Raw genomic sequence first — 22,262 nt, 5'->3', positions numbered from 1 at the left:
GCGGGTTCAAGTCAGGCATGATGGCTCATGCCTGTAATCCCAGCACTCAAGAGGCTGAGGCAGGAGGATCACTTTAAGTTCGAGGCCTGCCTGGGCTGCATAGTGAGTCCAAGGCCAGCCTGAACCAATAGTGAGTGAGACCTTGTCTTAAAAGAAAAAAAAAGAGGAGAAAAAGAAGAATAGATCCTGGAGCCAGATGCTGTGCTCCAGGGTATAAGAACCTGCTAGAAAAGTGCCCGGCACAGACGGAGTCCTTGGCACATGGCTGTCTGCGTTTGTGACTTGGTAGCTGCTCCTTTTTCCTACTGAAACAGACTTTTTTATGCTTGGCCCCTGTTTGCGTCTACCCAGCAGCAAGCGGGCAGGATGAAGTCGCAGTGTGTCTGTGTGACAAGCCCCCAGCATCTCTTCCCGACAAAGGGGAGTTTTTGAGACAGTTATAGGCGATTTTCTGTGGGTCTTTTAAATTGAGTAATTCAGTAGAAAGCAAAGGAGAAAACTAATCACCTGTCTCTCAGACTAACCATTTCCAGCATTACGAGTTCCTGGCTTCTGATTTCTCACACTGCCACTCACAGATATCTATGGAGAGTGACACAGCCAGTGTGTGCCTCCCTCCCACTCTGTCACCCACAGTCACCAACTTCCTCCTGCGCCCCGCCCCACAGCCACAGGTTGCCCTGGAGACCACAGCACAGCCCAGCATGGAGGGCCGCTCCGGCTCCACCCAAGGGACGCTCTGAGGTTTAAATGTAGAGCCAGAACCTCAGACGGCACCACTGGAGAAGGCGCCCTCAACTGAGAAATTCCCAGAATCCAACTCTCTGGCCACATGTGACTTCTCCCAAAGAACCACACAAGGTGTTGAAGTCAGAAAGGAAATCCAGCATACAGGAGGCCGAGGCAGGAAGATGGCCAGAAATTCAAGGCCAGCCTCAGCTACATACTGAGTTCATGGCCAACTGGAACTACATGACCAGACCCTGTCTCAAATCAAAATGAAACACTCTTACAACTCGCACGTAAAGAACAACTGAAGCCACGTGTGGTGGCGCACAGCTGTAATCCAGCACTTGGGAGGCTGAGGCAGGAGGATGGCTGCAAATTCAAGACCAGCCTGAACTGCATAACAAGACCTGTCTCAACAAGACAGAAAAAAAAAAAAAACAGCTGAAGTCTTTTTGGCTGATCTGAAACGTCAGAATATCTACAGAATAATACTTTCACTCTATTATTCTGGAAAAATCCTAATTTATTTTATAATAGTGAGGTTTTAGTGAAAGTTGTGTCACTTATGATTCATATACTGCTTTTGTTTTAGGAAATGTTTCATCGCAGTTGGAAATAATCTATGATATAATTGTGCCTCTCAGATAAACTATAAAATAATATGTACCTACACTTAGAGACCTGTGCTTATATACATATATATGCACATATACGTATGCACATTCATATATACACATAGGCACTATATGTACTCATAAACATATGTGTTGCAAGCAGGCAGTCGTGAGTTCAATCTCTGGTACCAATAAAAAAGAAAAAGACAAAAAAAATGTGTGCATATATACATAGTTTGCATTCTGTGTATATTTCTATACATATTTACATATATTAACATGAAGTATATATGTACACACGTGTGCACATATGCATACACAAATACATATATGCACATGCACTGGCATCCTTTGTACCAGTGTGCCTGCATGTACACACATGTACATGTATGTATACACACATTCTCTTAACACCAGGTACCATGTGAGTAAGAAACGAACAAGAACTTAGAGATCGTTGTCACAGTCACCCCATAGCCTACTCCGGGGGTACCCTGCTGTCTGCCCCAGGGATCCCCCAGGCGACGTCCCTACTGCAGAACAGTGGTGAGGCAGCAGGCCACCCGGCCCCGTGTCACAGAGAGGAACGGCTGTGATGCAGTTTCCAGTGGTCACTTCATTCCTGCTGCAGCTCGTCTTCCAAACAAGGACATGTCCTTCTCTCCCGCTCTTAGACTCAGGACAGAGAGCAGAGCGACCTAACGCATAAAGGGAGAAGGACCAGCCACACTCAGTCCGACAGCTGTGGCCACCCGCCCCTCCCCTCCCGGGTTCCTCTGAGACCTTTCGGTCCCGCTGTCCCACACACACTCACTCGGTGACTTTGCCAATCCAGACCTGAGCAGGGAAGGGAGCCGTCCCGCCCCGGGGTGAGCCACCAGCTCGCTCTGTGCCGTCCTGGTTGGTTTTGTCCCTGACTTGGTTACACTTCTGAAATGTCCCAGTCCACACATAGCATCGGGCCAAGTTTTATGTCCACAAAGTCCCAGGGATTGAGCTCAGTGGCATAAAGACCTGCCTGGCAAGCACTAGGTGGTGAGTTTGATCTCAGAAAGAGAGAGAGAGAGAGGGAGAGAGAGAGAGAAAGGAAAGAAAAAGAAAGAAAAAGAAAGAAAGAAAGAAAGAAAGAAAGAGAGAAAAAGAAAAAGAGAGAGGGCTGGGGATTTATCTCAGTGGTATAAGCACCTGCCTGGTGAGCGAGAGATTGTGAGTTCAATCCCCAGTACCGGAAAAAAAAAATTAAAAGAGAGAACATCTGTGCAAAGACGTTGTTCACGTGATGGAAGGAAGGGCTGTGGCCAGCCCAGAAAGAGATGCGGTGAAAGTAGTGGGGATTAACTGATGTTTTCTTCTTTCATGATTAACTACATGCTAGCAAGCTCTCTGCGGCTGAGCTACATCCCCGGCCCTTTTTACTTTTTATTTAAAACAGGGCCTTCCCCTAGGCTCGCCTCAGGTTCACCATCCTCCTGCATCAGCCTCCCTAGGGGCTGGGATTCCAGGCCATTTTTGTAGAATTCCAAAGGGAGAGCACAGAGAGCCGTCCTGAGCTTGGCCACTACAGGGAGGGCATCGGTCATTCCCCAAAGAAACTAGAGGTGCTCCCTCCCCTCCCTGGGAGGCGGTGGTGGTCTGGCAGACTGCGGCCCCTCCAGGGGGAGAACCAGCAGCAGCTCCTGAGATCCACGCCATGTTGGAACTTAGGACGCTGTGAAACCAAACAACCAGCCTGCCTCCCTGTTAAGCAATAGTGAGCCTACTGGTGCACCGCCTAGAGTCAAACATCCCACTTCCCCTACCCAATTCTCCTGCCCCCCCCTCAGCAAATGGGAACCAGAAATCTGAGCGTCTCCTGGGAGCTTGACCGTAGCAAATAAGGGGGACCTTCCTTCTACCATTTCTTTGAAGACAAATATTTTTATTACTGTTTTGCTCTATTCTGATTAATGGTACTGCTCTATTCAATATTCTGTTTTGATAAGTTCTATAATGTTCTGTATTTCATCTCATTTTGATATACGTGATTGAAAGAACAACTATTATAAAGATAATGAAATACCTATTATTGTTATCCCGGTAACCTGCTGTGAAGTTCTGTACCAGTTTCACTGTACGATCTTAGCTGGCTTTATTCTGTCTTGTTCTGTTGCATGTTACCACTTTCAAAATAAAATTGAAAAAAAAGAAAAGAAACTAGAGGTGCTCTCTGCGATGCCAGAATGGAGGGGCCCGGGCGCCAGCTCGGCCAGTGGCGGGCACGCTGGGGAGGTGGCCTGGCTTTGCTCCTGCCCACACGCACCACGCAGCCCCTGCGCACCCTCAGGGCTCACCTTGCCCGGGGCCTGCTGCGCTCCCACCCTAACGCACACACCTTGCTCCGTGTCCCCAGCACGTACAACTTCTCCACCGACGGCTTCCACGGCTCGGCCCCGGGCGCCGGCCTGTGCCTCGGCGCGGGCGTGCACGGCGGCGTGGACTGGATGAGGAAGCTGGCCTTCCGCTACCGGCGCGTGAAGGAGATGTACAACACCTACCGCAACAACGTGGGCGGTGAGTGGCCCTCGCGCTGTCGCCATTGGGCTGTACCCCCTCACCTCTCGTCTCCACCCGGGCCCAGTGTTTTTGGTTTTGGGTTTGTTTGTTTGTTTTGTTTTGTTTTGTGTATCAGGAATCGAACTCACAACCTCGACCTCACACTTGCCAGTTAGGTGCCCGCAGTGCTTTTAGGCTAAGTAGCTAAACTGCCTGGGCTGGACTAGAACTTTTGATCCTCCTGCCTCAGCCTCCCAGAGTTCTAGAATTACAGGTGTGCGTTGTCACTACAACTGGGTTCGCCTCTCTTTTGACAGTGAGGAAGCCAAGGTGTGGGGGAGGCACTTCTAGCCCACTGCACTGCAGAGGCTGGGCCCAATACAGGGTGACTTTCATGGCACCACGGGGGCTCCTGTCCAGGTCCTCAGGGTGCAGCCTCTGCCCCAGCACAGACTTGTGAGCAGTGCCAGTTCCTGGCCCCAGGCAGCCAGCCAGGATCTGGGTTCAGCAAGCCCCTCAAGGGGTGTCCGGAGGCCCAGTCTGGGGACCTGGAGTGGTCCCTGGGTCAGCCACTGAGCCGCCCTGAATGCAGCTGATTACAAGTGCATGGTTTCAGCCCACTGGCCCCAAATCTGCATTTAGCAGGGTTTTCCACTGATCACAGAGGCGGGAAGCTGGAGGAGCACCGGTGTCACTGGTCCTCCCGCCTGGCACCTGGCAGAGCCCGGGGGTTGGGGTGCAGCTGGCCTCAGGGACGGGACAGCCTTTCTTCCTCACACTGAGCAGGTCATCTGGGAGGGGCTGGAGACAGTTAGCCAGGACGTGGCCATGCCCTGGGTCACTGGTTCTGGAACTCTCTAGGCTGGAAGCCTCTAGTGCTCCCCACTTGGCACCCAGGAGGAAGAGACCCCGGCCTCCACTGCACAGTGCTCCCTCACCCCGTGGCCTTAGGCAATGAGCAGAACCCGGTTTCCAGACCTGGGCAATGGGAGGAAAGTAATTCTGCTGCTGGGGTGCTGAGCAGTCTGTTGCAGATGTGTGTGGAAGGCGTGACTGTCCAGTGCAGCAACACTGCTTGGTTTTGCATGGTGACCTCTGCTTTCCCTGGGCAGCCACTGTCCTTCCAGGCAGCTCCTCCGAGTCGTCCCCAGCTGCGGTCCTGCTGCAGCTCTGGCTGAGCAGTGCGCTGCCACTGCTCAGTTTACACAGGGCTTGCCCCGCCCAGGCTCTGCTTTGAGCACTTTTCACAGCAATAACTCGGTTGCTCTTCCCAACATGCTACGTTGTACGAAGCAAAAACAGATCAGAAAGGTTAAGTGACCTGCCCAGCATTGCACAGCCCTGGCAGTGGAGCCACTGTGGAGCCTCCTGCCAGGCAATGCCATCACTTCTGCCCTCAGAGTCCCTCTCAGTGGCCTGTCTGGTGTGAGGCTGGGGACTGCAGGTGGGAAGCAGCAATCTCAGGCCGGGTCCCCCTGCTGCTCAGCCACCCCTACATGGGAGGGACACCGGCAGGCGCACTTAGCAGAGCAAACAGAGAGGCAGTGCCTGGCAGGAGCAAGCAGCTCCCATCGGGGTCAGGACCCAGGCAGTGCAGAGCAGGAGAGCCAGGAGTCACGTGCTCTAGAAAAGGGAGACTAATTAATTAGACCAAGACCAAGTCTCAGAATGCAAATTTAAAAGGGCTGGAGGTGTAGCTCAGTGGTAAGGCACCTGCCCAGCACTGGTTCAGTCGCCTGTAATGCAAAAAATAACAAATAAGTAAATAAATAAATAAACAAGGCCCCTGTTCCCTCGAGTTTGTATTGTTTGGAGATCAGCTGCCAAACCTCTCTCCATTATTTCCTCCCTGTGCTGAACAAGTCAGCCAGCCTCACAGTGCCTGGTCTTCCCCTAAAAGTAGAAGTAAAATCAGTGTCCACTATGCATAGGGCTGCAATGAGGGTGACAAGAAATAAGGCCCAGGTCCCTGCACACAGTAAGGACTCAATGGGTGTTACTCACAATTTTTGTACTGTTTATCTCTACCAGAGCAGTCCAAGCTCCACAGTCTGTGCTTTGTTCATCTCTGTATATTCAGTGCCTGGTACAATACTGAGCACATAGAAGGCAATTCTGAAATCTTTGTTGGGTAGATAGATGGGTACCCGAGCCCTCTCAGAGGGTTCAGGTCTCCTGCCCAGCAGAATGACAAATAGAGAATATTCTTCAGCTGAGGAGCTCTGGGATGACCCAGTGCTTTCTGTGAAGCAAAGGGCCACACGTATAAAAGCTCGTGGCTTTTATTGGTTTCACCTAGGGAGGCGGAGCAGGGAGGTCTCTGCAGAGTGCGAGGAAAGAGAAGCTGCAGGCACTGGCTGTAAGGGGAAACTGAGCGATTTTGTACCAGGCACAGAAGCTCTCCATTTAGCAATGCAAGAGGGTAGTTTGGGGTATGCATGGCTGGCACCTTGAAGATATAATTCTTTTTGAGTCCCACAGCCTCAGCTGAGGTGTTATCTCATGTCTTAGCCCTGGCATCTCACAGGCTCCTGCTTGCACCCTCATCCCAGGCATGGGTGGGGGCACAGCATTCTCACCTCCATGCTTCAGAGAGACATGTTGGGGTCTCAGCTGGACCTGATCACATTCATTTAGCCAATTAAGGAGCCTCTGGTTCAATATATCCAGCTCTGCATATCTCAGTGAATAGAGTTGAAGTAAAGGTCAGGAAAAGAAGGAGGCAAGGGGCTTTGTTTCGCAAGAGAACACAGCTTGGTGGTCTCCCACAGATGGATGGGCAGGTGGGTAGGTGAGTGCATGGATGGATGATGGATGGATGGATGGATGGATGGATGGAAGGATGGATGGATGGGTTTGTTGGTGGGTGGGTGAACAAGTGAATGAATGGGTGGATGGATGAATGGGTAAAGTCTGCAGGACTGAAGCTGACCTTGGGTGTCATGTGATTTGAATACTTGGGTACAGTAGCTACAACACTCCCTTCCCTAACTCTGCCCCCAGACCTTTCTGACATCTCACGGGCTCCTACTTGAACCCCCATCCCAGTCATGGGTGGGGGCGATGGTTATATCTTTCTTTCCTTTGTCTCCAGGCTTGATAGGAGCTCCCAAAAGAGAGACGTGGCTACAGCTCCGCGCCGAGCTCGAGGCGCTCACAGACCTCTGGCTGACCCACTCCCTGAAGGCCCTAAACCTCATCAGTTCCCGGCAAGTGCAGCCCCAGTGCCCCGTGGGCCACTGAGCTTCCTCCAGGAAACCTCATGGCCCCTCCTCCTTTTCCTTATTTGGGGGAACTGAGCTCCCAGATTCTCACTTGCACACTTTCTAGACTTTTGCCAAAGTGTAACTGTGCAGGGCACAGCGGAAACATCGCACTGGCTGAGCAAATAGTGGAGCGACTTCCTGGGGAGCAGTACGCACCTGGGTTCCTGCATCAGAACTGGCCTGTGCTCCCCACTTCACCTCAGCCTCCCAGATCTCCGTCAGCCTACATTTGCACGTGTCACTCTTTTATGTAACCTGGGCAACTAATTAAATGTGTAGCTTTTGCCATAAAATGCAGCTTTGCTTTTAAAAGGGAAAAGTACTTCACCACTATACTCCAGTGTCAGGCAGCTTCAGGCTTCAAGCGAGGAATCGCTGGAGGGGCCCGGCTGGGCCCCCAAGTCCACCCAGCTTCCCGCTGACACCAGGCTGAGCGGGCCATGAGGTGAAGAGGCCCCTCTGGGTCTGACCTGGTCCCCTCTGTCCGCAGGCCCAACTGTGTCAACGTGCTGGTCACCACCACTCAACTCATCCCTGCCTTAGCCAAAGTCCTGCTGTACGGCCTGGGATCCGTGTTTCCTATTGAGAACATCTACAGCGCCACCAAGACAGGTAGGGACAGGCCAGCCTCGGACTACGGCAGCAAAAAGCAGGAGCTTCCCCACCGGGAGGAGAGTGTTAAGGAAAGGGTCATCCCCAGGGAGGCTTACGGAGCCTGGTCCTGGTCACAGGCTGCCTCAGGCCCCCAGACACCCGGCAGGCTACCCTCAGGGTTAAATCAGATAGTACCAGTAACAGAAAGAACAGCACCGAATCCGGTTACTTACTCTTGGACGCAATCACTGGAAATGAACAGTGTTGCCAGTTTACAACCACAGTGAGCTCCTTCCTGTGTCAGAGAATACCGGCTTGCTTTTTCCTATGGAAGGAGCTGATTTTTAAAAATTCTTGTATCAGGGGCTGGGGATTTAGCTCAGCGGCATAAGCGCCTGCTTGCAAGCAGGCAGTCGTGAGTTCGATCCCTGGTACTGATAAAAAGGAAAAAAACAAACAAACAAAAAAATTCTTATATCACCTAAAAACATGTAAGACAAGAATAAATCTGAGATAGTTTTAACTAGAACTGTAAACCTGCTTTCACTGAAGCAAAAAAAAAAAATTTATAATACTTTGGAAACATTTTCTTAGAGAAATTTTTGCCTGTGCTGAAGTTCTAGGTCTAAAGATGATCTCGAAGTGCCTTTAGCTTTTAAAATCAAAGCAATTCAGGCCAAAATAGCAGTGAAAGAGTTGTCAGCAAATCCTTACAAATCTCTTCACCTTTATCCTACATACCTCTAGTCCAGGGCATTTAAAACTTGTTTTTTAATTTGGGGGAAGGGGGGGGATTTGGGGGGTTGGTTTTTTAGGGTTTTTTTATTTTTGGTTTTGGTTTTCGTTTTGATTCTTTGAGACAGGGTCTCATTATATAATTCAAACTGGCCTTGAACTCACTATGTAACCCAGGCTGGCCTTGAATTCCTGGCAATCCTCCTGCCTCAGCCTCCCAAGTGCTAGGATTACAGGCCTGTGCGGCCATGCCTGGCTGTTTTTCTTAGTTTTAATTGTGTCAAAATAATAATATAAAAATGGACTATCCGGCCTTTTGTTTTTTGGGTTGGTTTGTCTGCAGTGCTGTTAAGGAGCCCAGGGCCTCATTGTGTTCTGCCACTGAACCACTGCAGCCTACTGTTCCCGATTTCTCAAAGGCACACCAAGGTGGCACTGTGTTCCTGTACCCCATCGCTGCCACACCCAAAGACCACTTTCCACCCCTGTACGCCCCTTTCTGCTGGGCCACCTCTCTGTGTCCCCGTGTTGTCCTCCTTCCCAGGGGGCCCATCCCAAGGAAGCCCAAACTGAACCTCCATGCTGAGGCTGGCGGGTGCTCCTGGGCCAGGTCCTCAGGCGCCGGTCTCCTTCCTCCCCCATGCATGCAGGGAAAGAGAGCTGCTTCGAGAGGATAATGCAGAGGTTCGGCAGGAAAGCCGTGTACATCGTGATCGGGGACGGCGTGGAGGAAGAGCAAGGCGCAAAGAAGGTACCCTCCTCCCTGCGGCGCCCCTCCCGCCCCGGCTCCCCGCCGCCGGCGCCCCCGTTTGCAGCCCCCGTTTGCAGCTCGCAGAAGCATCCTGAGTAATTTCCTCCTGCAAATCCCTCCTGCGCCTGTGGCGGCCGCCAAGGCGGCCCTGGGTGTTTCTGGGATGACGCGGGGGGACCGGGGATGCTGGGCGGGAAGGCTGGGGCTGCACGTGCGCGCCTTTTATTGAATGCTTGCTGTCACGTGCCCCGGGGGCCGGCCGGTTAATAAAGACAGCATTAGGCTAATGAAAAAGCAAATCCCGCATCTGTGATCTGGGCCTCCAGCACAGGGCAGGGGGTTCTGGTAGCCGCAGCCCCCTTCTTGGAAAAGAAACAGCTGCCAAAGCCAGGGGTCTGGAGCTGTCAACAGCGCCCCAGAGAGCCTGCCACCCCCACCCAGAGGCCTGGGAAGCGGATCGTTAATGTCACAGGGCTTAATTTGGGGGGACCTGGTTTCCCTTTTCCCTCACTGGCAGCAAATCCCAAGGAAATGCAAAACTGTTTCGGGTCTCAGTGGATGAAGCCCCGAAGAAAAGGGAGGGTCCCCAGGGCGCTGAGAGGGGCCCTGCCCCTGGCCTGAAGCCCCCCTCTTCCGCTCCCCAGCAGACCCATCGGGGGCCTCAGGCTCAGCAGCACTTGTGGAAGAGGGAACCCCAGTCTCTGCTGCCCTCACCTTCCAGCTAGGTCAGGACGGCCTGGGACCCCCACCCCGCACCCGAGGCCATCAGCCCCTCTTTCATGAAACAGTCACCTGTGGGACCGCTCACTTCACCCCTGACTCCACGGCCTCCACCAGCGCCTGGGAGAAGGGTGTCACTCAGCCAGGCTGAGGGCGCAGCGCCGGCCCCAGGGGCATCATGAGGCCAGGATACCCAGGGACCAGGGCATCCGCCCTGTGCTATCCACGATGCCAGACAGGGGCTGTGGGAAGGGGACTCTCAGTCGCTCCTGAGCGGCCACAGGTGCAGGGACAGTGTCCCACCAGGCTTCCAGTCTCTGTCGCCCTCCTGCTCCCACCACCCTTTCGCATGCTGGCCACCAGGAAGGGGCGGGGAGCCGGGGACCCCTCCGCCCCTGAGGACGCAGCTGGCCCGAGTATGACACAGGCACAGGGCGCGGAGCCGGCTGGACAGTGGGAGACCTGAGATAAGCCCGAGCGGCGGGCAGCGCCAGGCCCTCAGTCTCGCGCCCTTCACCACCGCTACTGCTGACACCGAGTGGGCATCCATGCGCCCTCTTTTATAGGGGACAGATTCGAGACTCAGGGGTCACAAGGCTAGAGTGCTGCCCCTGTGCCAGCACCTGGTAGGGGTGCGCTTCTGACACTGAGGGCTTGCACCCCGCGGCCAGCTAGCAGGGGACTCCGCCACAGAGACCCACACACCGGGCTTCCCTAGGGCACCCTTCGCCAGTGTCCCAAGCAGAGGGGCTGGCTGGCCCGCTCTCCCCACAGCTGTTCCAGGCTGATGAATGGGGTCATTAGGCCCAGCAAGGCCACCTGAGCAGTGCAGCAGGGCCCCAGGGCAAGGGCCTGTGCCGGGATCGCTGTCAGAGTTGGTGTCGCCAATGTCTCCATCCCCATCTCAGCGGGTCGTCTGTCTCAGCTCCGCATATGAGACTCTGGAGCCGCCTGACTGGGAGGGAGCCAGCTGGGGCCTCCTACCCGCTCTCCTTCCCTCCCAGAAAGATAAATGACAGTCTTTAAAGGAACAGACCAGGCCAGGTGGCCACTAGAATCCATCTCTGCAGGGAAAAGAAGGTTTGGCAGGCAGTTGCAGGCTAGGAGGTGGCTGCCATGGCCCAGGATAGGGGATGTCCTGGGGGTGAGCTGCAGGAGAGAGAGGAAAAGCTGTGTTCATAGAGGCGCTTGCTGGAGATAATTCCCTTTCCTTCCATCCTCTTTTCACTCGGTCCATGAATGTTTTCTGAGTACCTATTTTGTGGAAGGAGCAGTGGAATGCAGTCGACACCCCAGGGCCTTTGCACTTGCTGACCTCACACTCTCCAAATACCCTTGCTTCTGCTTTCTCTATCCTCCAGGGCCTGCTTAAAGCTCACAGCCCTGGAGTCCTTTTCCAACCCAGTCACCAGAAATAGACCCACCTGCTGCTTTCTACCCAGCCCTTGCCAGGAGATGAAATTATGCCCTTGACTCAGCTAGAGGTTCATCCTCTGAGGCTCCCATGAGAGCCCTGTGAGCGTCCACAGCAACCAACAGGACAAAGTCCCTGCCCTTAGGACACAGCCCAGCACCAGGCCTTTACCCAAGTCTGTGAAGTCCCTCTTTCCATGCAAGGCCGGGATGGGGCCAGGTGAGGTGAAGGGGAGCAGGAGGCAAAGGGGGGCAGGTACCACGTGCAGGCTGGAGCAGGAGGGGCCTGGTGAGGCCCAGGAACAGAAGGACACAGGTGAGCAGAAAACTGGCCGCAGGATCGCCAGGAGTGCTCCGGCATCCATGGCTCCCCAGGCGCCATCTCTCACCCCATCACTAGGGAGGAGTGCAGGGTCCTCACCAAGGGCACAGGTGCCTGGGCCTCACTATCTTGGACCCCAGATGAGATATGCACTGTGGTTCACGCATGCAGCGTAACAGGCCTCCTGTGTTAATACCTTAACATAGGAAATTACTTTACAAAGTAACACAACAAGCCCAAGTTGAGTGATTAAACAGAAAACTACCATGTCTCTTGTGACAGTAAACGCCTGTCTTCACAGGCACAGGCTGCTCCGGGGAAGTCTTCACTTTACCCAGCAGGGGGCAGCACCAGGGCAAGTCGAGTCTGAGCCACATAGGTCCCAGTTAGCACTGCATCACCCATGCACACGCACACGCACGCATGCACGCACACACACACCGCACTCTGCTCAGGTACCATGCAGTCAAGTCAGGAAAGTGATCAATAAGACATAATCTTCAAAGTTTACAATCTCCCTATAAAGCCAGCACTCTGGGAAGCTGAGACAGGAGAATCACAAGTTCGAGCCTGGCCTGAACAATTTATTGAGACCTAGTCTCAAAATTTTAAAAATGACTGGGGAGGTAGCTCAGTGTGAAGGCTCCAGGCTCAACCCGAAGAACTGCCAAAGTTCCCAGTCTTGTAGGGCTGCATTACCAGCTGTCGGAGCCGCAGGCAGGCTGGGGGCTGGGCTCTCATGGCTTAAACATTTGCAAACCTAATGAGTAGAAGGGGGTGGACTTCCTTCTGGGTGTGTCCAGGGCCCAGAGTCTGCCAAGCATCCCCCTCAGCCCCACAAGAACTGAGATGACCAGGCCACACTGGGGCGGGGGTGGCGCTGGCCGGACATGGGTCCCCTAGAGGTTCTGCAAGGCATAGTTTGGGAAAGAGCCATCCTCTCGTCCCCCGCGTGACCTGTGGCCGCTGCTCTGTGTTCCAGCACAACATGCCTTTCTGGCGGATATCCTGCCACGCCGACCTGGAGGCGCTTCGGCACGCCCTGGAGCTGGAGTATTTATAGCACCTGCCATCACACCCACCATCCCTCGCTCCCTGCCAAGAGCCCAGGCGCTGGACAGCAGGCAGGGGCCTGCACGCAGAGGATGTGTCCAGTGGCCACCCCAGAAGCCGTCCTGCACAGGGGTTCTGAGCAGCAGAGGCCCCAGCACTGGCTTCAGATTTTTGACGGTGGGAAGAAGGGGCCATGGTGGACTCGCAGAGCAGGAGCAGGGGCCTGCTGGCGGGGGGCCGGCGACGAGGAGGAAGCAGGTTCCTTATTTCCTTTTAATTTATGGACGAATCTCATACCCCGGTACTGCGCTCTTGTGCCTGTGTCGTTGATTTCCTCAGTTGTTGGATGGGTTTGGTTTTTTGTAAGCTGGCATGCGGGGTGGTTCGCAGTTCTAATTTAAGCACTCTCTACTCCAGGCTGTGCTTTGGGGGGACAATCACTCTTGGACCTTGGGGACTGTGGGGAGACTCTTGCTTTCTGTCCTTTCCTGAGCCCTCCTGGTGGCGCCTGGACGGCGCCCGGTGCCTTAGGCCGCCACGTCGCTCTGGAGGCCGAGGGGCGCGGACGGAAGCTGTGCTGTGGGATGGAGAAAAGGCATTCAATAAAATCACGTTTACATTTTGAAGCAGAGAAGATGACTTCCTCAGCGGCAGAGAAATAAAATCCAACTTAAACTGGCTTCCACCGAGGGGAGCCCAGGACGGCAGCTCACATGGTACAGTGGGGTCACAGCCGCATTGGTGGAGCTGGGTTGAGGCTTGATTTCTCTTGGGAGCAGAAAGTTGGGCAGGGCTGGTCCCCCAAAGGAAATCTAATCAGCAGCTATTCCTAATATAATTAAGGGAAGAAGGTAAGATGTTGGTTTTGAAAATACGACCAACTTTAAAAAAAAATGGGAAAAGGGGCTGGGGATTTAGCTCAGTGGCATAAGCGCCCGCCTTGCAAGCAGGCAGTCGTGAGTTCGATCCCCGGTACCGATAAAAAGGAAAAAGACAAAAAAAAAAGAAAAGAAAATATGACCAACTGCCACTGTAGTGATAGGACTTTACCAAAACCCAGCAAGGAGTCAAGGATGCAGTGGGGGGCAGGGTGGGGGGGTCTGGAGAGGTCCCCAAGATGTCTTGTTACTGCCCTAGAGGACCAGAGAGGGCCTGGCCATGGGGTCAGACATTAAGGAGAAATGTACCCTCCTTCCCCAAGCTGTGTTGGCTGATCTGTGTGACAGCGGAGATGGGAGCTGACCCAGTAATCAGAACCTCAGCGCTGGACTCCAGCATTGCTAGAAGCTGTCCCCGGTGAGGGACACCCTCACACGCACTCAGCTCCTGAGCGGTGGGCGTGGTTGACTTCACCTCTGTATCTCAAAGCACAGAGCCTGATACCAAGCACAATCCATGATAGGATGGGGGTAAGGATGGCACTAAAGTCCGGCACCACACAGGGTGGCAGTCACCCAAGGACTGCACACACAGTGGCCCTGTAAGATTGTATCACCAAATAGCCACATGAGGAAAAAATCATCTGTCTTAGTTACTTTTCTCGTAGCTGAGGCAAAATATCTGACACCCAAAGTTAAAGGTGGGAAGATTTGTTTAGCTCACAGTTTGTAGAGGTTTCAGTCCACAATCAGCTGGCTGCAAGGCAGGGTGGCATCAAAGAGAACATCACAGAGAGAAACAGTTCATGGCATGAAGAATTCAGCAAAAGCATCCCAGCAGCAAGTGACGAGCACACTTAACAACCCTTATATTTTTATCCAGGGTGGAGCACCCTTAATCCTACCCAGAAATATTTAGTGATCATGCACTCTAACCCCAGAAACACACACTAGATCCAGCCACCCCTGTAAAACCCCACCTGTGACTGCATGAGGCTTTGGGGGGACATCTAGACACAAGCCGTATCATCTAACAATATGCTTCTCAAAATATCTCTGCCATTAAGTGACATGTGACTGTGTGTCTGGAACCATAGATGGGCGATTGTATAGGTGAATGGCCATTTGGACAGATAGATGAATGGATGGTTGGGTGCATGGTGGGTGGATGATGAGTTGGGTAACTGGATGGTTGAGCAATCAGAAAGTGGCTCGGTACTCATTAGAGACTGGATGGCTAAACAGGAGGTAAGTGTTAGGATAACTCGATGGATGGTTGGCTACATCAGGATGTCTCGAACCCTGGATGGACTGGATGGATGACCGAATGGTCGTGTAGTGTGAGTAGGGGGTTGTTTGCACGTGTGAATGTCTGGAAGCTGGGGTGGATGCTAGGTGGGTGAGTGAGGGGGCGAGTGAGTGGGCACTTGTTTGGATGAGTAAGTGGACGGAGTGACAGGGTTTTGGAGCAGTGGTTGGACTGTCAGAGGTAGTTGATGAAGCAGACAGGAGGGCTGGTGGCTGGATGGACAGAGCAAAGTGGCCTTAATGAGCCTGTAATGTTGCCATCCAGCTCCCAGTGATCTGCTGGCAGGCGTCTTTGAGGACGAGAGGAGACGTTCTCATGGGAGGGGCTGGCTTCTGGCTGGAGTGGGGCAGAGCCTGGACCAGGGTCACCCAGGGATCAGTCACGTGAAGACTCCAGCCCACCCAGCCCCTTTGCTTAGCATGGCGGCATCTGTAATCTGATCTGTCCATCCATCCCTGCCTGCCACCACCAAAATCACCAAGACACATTCTGCTTAGAGCCAGGGAGTAGATTGCTTAGGAAAGGATCTCGCTATTTTAGGTTTCCATTAGCAGTGCAAATCGAATCAGACATCACACAGGAGAGGTCTTAGGTGAATAGGTGACCTCCCCTTGACCCTGAAATTAAATTGCCTTGATGCCCAGCTGCTTTTCTGTTACAATGATGCATCATCAAGAGCCGGTTCTGACAGAAACCAACAGTTTGCGGCCTCCCAGGCTAATGTGTCAGCATCCTCGAGCCCCTCCCCCTACATCTGCGTCCCTAGATTGCTGTCACCAAGAGCACTCCACTGGGCCTCATCCAGAACTTCATCTGCAAGCACTCAGAAAGGTTCCCCTTGGCTTCTGGTCTTATTCACACTGCGTGTTTCTGAGATACATCAATTTGTGGTGTGAGCGCCATCTTTCACGCTGGTAAAGAAGGAACTGAGTTGAAAGGACGGGCCAGTTTATTTCCGCAGCAAGCTCAGCTCCAGCGATGCTGTGCTCATCGGTGACCACCAGAGGGCAGTACGACCCCACAGCAGGTCCCAGGGCCTCGCGGAGGCTGCCAGTAGGACCAGGCAACCAGGGATAAAACAAGACTTCCATTGAGGATGATCTGTGCAGGCCTGCGTTAAAGCTAAGGTCACCTGTCGCAGTGACCGGGTCCCAGCTGACTCGTGTCTGCGTGGGAGGCACAGTGAGGCTGGTGACCTGGAGGGCAATCCAGCAAGCCCAGGGCTGGAAACGCTGGACCCTGCTTTCTGCCCAATTTTAAATGTGGGCCACTGCGGTTTTAATTAGTATCATCGTTGAGCTTGTTTAAATTATTTGGGATTTATTTCTGTATCCAGAAGTTCACTAGAGAATGGTGTTAATCAGCTGTGGTCAAACACTAATTTTAAAATTCAGCCAGCTCTGGTGGCACACCAGGCCAAATCCCAGAGTACTGGGATTAGAGTACTGGGATTACAGGTGTGGACCGCCATGCCTAGCTAACAAAAGGACCTGTTTGGACAACTTCCCACCCTGTGGTTTGCACCAGAAGAAGCCTCAATCCCACCTTCCCGGCCTCCTCTGCATTAGCCTGTAGGCGTGTGACCTAGGCTCAACCCAGGAGCTATCCAGGTACAACCAATCAGAGACACCCAGATGCTACCCAGGCTCAGCCAATCAGATACATCCAGATGATACTCTAGCTCAGCCAATGAGATACATGCAGATGGCAGGCTCTGCCAATCACACTCAGATGCCACAGGCTCAGCTAATCAGCTTTATACTTTGATGGAATTCAGGCTCAGAAGCTCCAACACATGCCAGACCCGCCACAGGGAATGGATGTCATTGTTCCCTTGAGTGAGTCACATCGATTTACTAGATTTTTTACAGTCTTCCCAGGTGCTTCTAATTTTCACACAGCATTAAGAACTGCTCCCTGAGATGTCCAGCTCCATCCCCCACTACCAGTGTTTGCACTCCGAGGCTGTCCCCATCAAACCTGCCTGGGATTCTATTGGGAGAAAACAATAGAGAGCAGATTGCACTTGGTTTGTCTACTACTGTGTCTCAGTACTTGGCTCAATTTTCATGAGCCTCTGGAGGCTGCAGTTCTCAATATGTCCACCAGGTGGCAAGAGCATTGAATTTCGTTAAAACATCACCCTGCATGATCCAAGCTGGTCATCCCAGCCACTCCTGTCCAGGTCTGGTCACACTAAGAAGGAGCATGCAGCTTCCTCAAGGTTCGCCAGCTCCCGTCATATCCCCCCTCTTCCTCATTCCTGGATTCAAAGATGTTGGGCCCCTGAAAAACCCCTGATTCAGACAAAAGTGACAGGGCGCCACAGTGGGGACCCCAGTTGAGCCAGGTGCACTCACACACTGCAGGCCTGTGGGCTACACCACCATTAGGTGTAAAAGGAAACGGGTACGGTGGCCTGTGACTTCTGACCCCACTACCTCAGCCTGGAGCCCCACAGGCCAGCCTGGGCCACAGAGGAGACCTTAGCTCAAAATAAAAGAGGATCCCTCAGTGAGGCCCCTGCCACACCCCGAGGCCCCACCGCCATTGGGGGAGCATTGGTGAGGCACAGCCCCGAACCTCTCTGCCATCCCAGGGACCTCGGCGCGGAGGAACCCAGGTGCCCAGCCCAATCCCCTGCACCGTGGGACAGCAGCCAGTGCAGGAAGCACCTGGGACTCAGCAGCTGGCGGATTCGGAGGAACAGGGGAGACGGCAATATGAAGGAGCAGGGTGCAATCTCAGACCTCAGCTCCCCAGAACAAATCCGGAAGACACAGACACAAAAAGAAACTGGCAGTCACACACCTGAAATTTCTGAAGTGACAGCAACAGAAGTAAAGAAACAACTCAGGTCCTGTCCTGTTTAACTTTGCATGCTGTATCCGGCACTCTGAACAGCCACTTGGAGGATAGCAACAAACTCAGCGGCATAAGCGCCTGCCTTGCAAGCAGGCAATCGTGAGTTCGATCCCTGGTACCGATAAAAACGAAAAAGACAAAAAAAAAAAAAAAAGTGCATTAGAGTAGCTGTGTTTGGTTTCCTACTGTCTTGATTTTGAAATCCAAGGTTGTTCTGATTGTTTTATTTTGTTTCACTTTATTGTTTTGTCTTATTCTCTTTAAAATTAAAAGAAAAAAACCACAGCACTGGGAGAAAGGTGTCTCTGCATGTTGCATGTTTGTGGCCACCAGCTCTCCAGGGGGCGCGGAGGAGGGCAGTTGGGGTGGGGAGGGGAGGACCCTGGCAGCAGAGCTTCAGATCTGAGTCGGGCGCCTGTACTGGTGAGTCAGAGAACGAGGAAAACCAATTCATATTTTTAAGCTCTCTCCACCTTCACTCAGCAAATCCCCTCTTGTCTTGTCTGACATGTGTGACCTTCACCAAAACCCCAACCCCTGGGGACACAGCAGGGAGCCGCAAGTGTCCCCTCCACACCCTCACACAGGCACAGGCACAGGCACAGCCAGGCCTCCTAGTGGACGTGAAAACCTCGGGGCTGAGACAGAGGCCATGAGGGCGACCTCAAGTGTGATGGCTGGACACCTGTGAGGATGAGGTGCCCGCAGCCTGGAGGATGTGAGGAGTGCGCCAGTCTCTCCAGTCCTGAGAGAAGGGGCTGTGTTGGCTTGCAGGAGCCTGCATGCCTGGGGGCTGAACATCAGGTCCTGCCAGGCAGCCCCAGGGGCCGGGGCCAGGCCCACCTGGTCTTCAGGAGGTAGTGAGGGTCCCAAGGGCACGAATGCACCCAGGAGGAGGGAGCTGGCCTTTTCTTCTCCACCTGAGGAAGTGACAAATGTCACTCCAGCAACTGCAAAGAGCACTGATGCAGGAGCTGTTAGGATGGAGCACAAAGCTGGGGTCACCGCTCGGCCTGTGACTGTTGGGACAGCAGTGCCCTTGGCAGCTTTGGCCCAACCAGGCAAAGAAGGGAGCTGCAGGGAGCTGCGCAAGCCTGACCTCAAGAGGGCGCCATGCACCCTCAACCACGCACATCCTCAGGCCAGAGACCCACCATTGACACCATGCAGGTCACTTCGCAGGTATCCAGGACCTCTGTGCCTACAGGTCTCCTCCATCTAGAAAGTTCCACTCCCTCTTCCCTGTTGTTTGTACACAGACAGCTTTCCTTTAGCCCAAGAGAAGGCTGTGCACTGGGGCTGTCGCCTGCCCCTTAGTCTTGGTCTGAACCATCCCCATTAAGGCCTTTGACAGCAAATACCCAGCTGCCCAAATCCAAACCATGCTGTTTAAGGCCCAAGCGTTGAGAACAGGGGTTTTTCAGATGGCCAGGGAAAGCCCAAGAGAATATTTTGCAATACAAAACAACATGATATTTTGCTCAGCTGGGCAGGCACCACACACCTGTAATCCCAGTGCTTTTGGGAGGCTGCGGCAGGAGAATTAAGCAAGATTGTGCCTCAAACTAAAAATGGTTGGGGATGTAGCTCTATATGAAGGTCCTAGGCTCAACCTCCAGTACTTTTAAAACAAACCACAACAAAAAAACAGAAGTAAAAAGGGAGTGGGGCCTGGCTGCAAACCATTACTGGGCCCCAGCCACACCCCTCTGTCGTCCCCTCGGGTTTCTTCCATGTCACAGGGCAGAGGCGGATGCAAACCCTGCCTTTATAGAATTCCCTCCCTTAAGGTCCCCTTGGCTCAGGTCAATGACCTGACCTCATGACTCACAGTGGCCTGGCCAGCAGCACAGTGTCTCACAACATGCATCTGCTGGTCACTTCTTTGTTTTTTGGTCAGTGGTCTCACTATGTAGCCCAGATTGTCCATGAACTCACGGTGATCCTCCTGCCCCAGCTTCCTGAGTGCTGGGATTGCAAGCGTTTGCCACCATGCCCAGCCCTGCCAACCTTGTAACGTCCGGATACCTTGAGGGGCACATGAGCCTTCATCCACGGCAGGAGTGTTGGTGAGGCAAGTCTTTACCAGGGAACCACTGGCCAGATAAAGGAGACACCGCTTATCTGCTGGAATCCTTGCCTTTCAAGACTGCTCCACTATCCCTGGCCCAGAGCTGAGGACAGGGTGTCCTGGCACTGACCAGGCTTGCCCGAGGGCTCAGGCTCTGCCTCAACCCCCGCCTGCTGTCTGCAGGGGCGGCGGCCTCCAAGCCGACACCCGGTGGGCCTCTGCTCCTCCCGGTTGTGGGAGCCTAAGACACAGCCACCCCAACCATTTGGAAAACTGCAAACTTGAGGACAACCAAGCCATTTTACCAAAACCCTTTAATTAGAAAAGGTAAAGAACCTGAAAAAAACTGGGAGAGGAGTAAGGGAGAACCCAAAAAACCATACTGTGCGAGTCCACTTGGCTCAGTCACAAAGAAACACCATCATCAAAAAAGATATTTGTTTAATACAAATTTTATACAAAGAAAATGTGAAAAAATACTTCCATATGCTAAAAGCAATTATGCTTCACAAATAAGGCCAGCTAGGCTATTTTTTTTTCTTTTTTGACAGCTGCAATTCACAAGGTCCTTTCTCCTGTTTTCTTCTAGTATCTCTTCATATTTCTTCTCTAATATGGGGAACTAGCTGGAAACTGTACAGTTCGCATCCTCTTATCAACAATGAAGAGAAAGGAAATGAGACTAAAATGTACAACAAAATGTCCTGGAATGATATCGTACAATTAATTTTCTCATATACATACATCACCTTTTGCTTCTGATCAATGCTTTGTTTTACACAACATACAAAATGATACTACAGCATACGTAGTGTAACAGACAGCTTCCTCCCACACTGCTCTGCTTCATGCTTACATAGAAACGAAGAACTGCATCCCGGAATAATACCTACATGCTCTGTCCAGACGCGCGGGACCCTGCGTGTGTCCTGCCTCGGCCTCCCGCTCCCGAGGAGAAAGCTGATCAGGGGGTGAGCGTGGTGAAAGGAATCATAAAGCAAAGGAAACAGACTTTTTCTTGGTTGCCGAGTTTGTGACCTGAAGGCTTTCTAGCGCCTTCCGTCGGCCATCTGGCTGAGCGGGGCTCGCTTCCGCGTGGCTTCTGTAAACAAGGTGGCTGTTTTTCCCTTTAGGAGTCATCGTGTACGTCGCGTGGGATTGCGCAGATCTGCTCTGCGGGGCCCCGTGTTTGAGGAGATAGAGACAGAGCGCGGCCAGGGGCCGATGGCTTGGGTGGTCAGTGCTCGGACTCCCGACTGCGCCGTGCTGCCGGGGGACACCAGCGGGCTCCCCTGCGGATCCGAGGAGCAGGACCCGTATGTGACATTGATCCCTGGGCCCCACTGGGCAACTCCCTTTCCCCAACACCAAAACATTCTTTTTGGTTGTTGGGTTTTTTTTTATCTTGTTTTTCATTTTTCTTTTTTGTATAAGTTAAAGTCATACAAATATAAAAAGGAAAGGTGCTCTAGGTCCAATGACATCCACAATTGTACATTATTTACACCTAAAGCTTAGGGCGCAAGTGGTCGAACAGTCTCAGCAAGGCGATGCCCGACGTCCTGTAGTGTGGGTGTCCCCGCGCCGAGCGCCAGCCAGGCCGTGTCCCCACCGGTTCCGTGCCTCCTCTTCTCCAGCGTCCAGGCTGCTTCCCGGGGGCTGGGTGGCCCTGGGCACTGCCTGCCCCTAGTCCCAGAAGGCGTCCAGCCGAGACTCTTTGGGGAGGAGGCTCTTGGTGCTGGCCCCGGTGCTGTGCTCGGAGCGGCCCACCGCACGCTTCTCCTCGCTGCTGCTGCTCCAGGCGCTGGCCTTGCTGCTCCGGGAGTGGTCTGGGGAGAGAGCCACAGGCTGAGTGCACACCGTGTCATCCGCCAGCCCGGAAGCCACCTTCCCGCCCGCTCCACACAGCGCCGATGGGTGAGAGAAAGCCACCACCACTCCCTGCACCTGTGGTCTACAGAGCACAAACTCAAATGACTTAGGAGTTTCAGGATTTAACAGGAACTGGCTGGAGAGAATCAGTGGGGCGTCATGCTCAGAGAACAGATTAGTGAGGGGTGCCCTGCTGCCAAGGGAGGCATCTCTTGTGTCGTAGCCGGAACCAGGGACCCCCAAGACGTCACTGAAAGACACCAGGAACCCCATGCACTTGTGCTTCCAACCCTGGCCACCGCTGAGGGCAGCAAAATCTGGCATGCAATCTACTTACATTCATGATGCTCCTCTTTAATTTATGGGCAACTTGGAAACAGGACTCATGACCGAACCACAGGTGCCCACCCACGGGAGAGGAGCACGGAAGAGAAAGAGGGTCGACCAGATGGCTGAGACCTGGGCACACAGGCCTGTGGCTCTCAGAGGGACACACGGAAGGGTCAGTAAAGGATGCAACCCAGGTAAGAGCTGGGAT

General features: G+C 53.2%; 2 protein-coding genes and 1 long non-coding RNA gene across 25 annotated transcripts in view; 1 reads left to right on the top strand and 2 right to left on the bottom strand.

Moving 5' to 3' along the window:
- The window catches only part of Eya2 (EYA transcriptional coactivator and phosphatase 2), a 206,820-nt gene extending 193,465 nt beyond the window's left edge, over nt 1-13,355 (top strand). Inside the window, exons 11-15 of the mRNA XM_013150388.3 lie at nt 3,733-3,893; nt 6,970-7,084; nt 7,632-7,753; nt 9,121-9,221; nt 12,659-13,355. Coding sequence (XP_013005842.1) covers nt 3,733-3,893; nt 6,970-7,084; nt 7,632-7,753; nt 9,121-9,221; nt 12,659-12,739 — 580 coding nt within the window. The 3' untranslated portion in view covers nt 12,740-13,355. The remainder of the gene's footprint in view (nt 1-3,732; nt 3,894-6,969; nt 7,085-7,631; nt 7,754-9,120; nt 9,222-12,658) is intronic.
- LOC134475986 (uncharacterized) lies at nt 12,240-17,717 on the bottom strand. The gene is made up of 2 exons (XR_010047353.1): nt 13,443-17,717; nt 12,240-13,306 (listed from the first exon to the last, which is right to left on the bottom strand). It is a non-coding gene; the product is annotated as an uncharacterized LOC134475986 (long non-coding RNA).
- A 2,559-nt stretch (nt 17,718-20,276) lies between these two features.
- Nucleotides 20,277-22,262, bottom strand: part of Zmynd8 (zinc finger MYND-type containing 8) — a 105,337-nt gene continuing 103,351 nt past the window's right edge. For all 23 annotated transcript variants that reach the window (XM_005002808.4, XM_063248236.1, XM_003467708.5 and 20 more), the window contains one exon: nt 20,277-21,681. In XM_005002808.4, the coding sequence (XP_005002865.2) occupies nt 21,539-21,681 (143 nt within the window). In that variant the 3' untranslated portion in view covers nt 20,277-21,538. The remainder of the gene's footprint in view (nt 21,682-22,262) is intronic.

The sequence above is a fragment of the Cavia porcellus genome, unplaced genomic scaffold (genome assembly GCF_034190915.1).
Source record: "Cavia porcellus strain 051 isolate PalLab524CR breed Dunkin Hartley unplaced genomic scaffold, mCavPor4.1 scaffold_5, whole genome shotgun sequence".
Lineage (NCBI taxonomy): Eukaryota > Metazoa > Chordata > Mammalia > Rodentia > Caviidae > Cavia > Cavia porcellus.
This window is presented reverse-complemented; position numbering and strand designations above follow the sequence as displayed.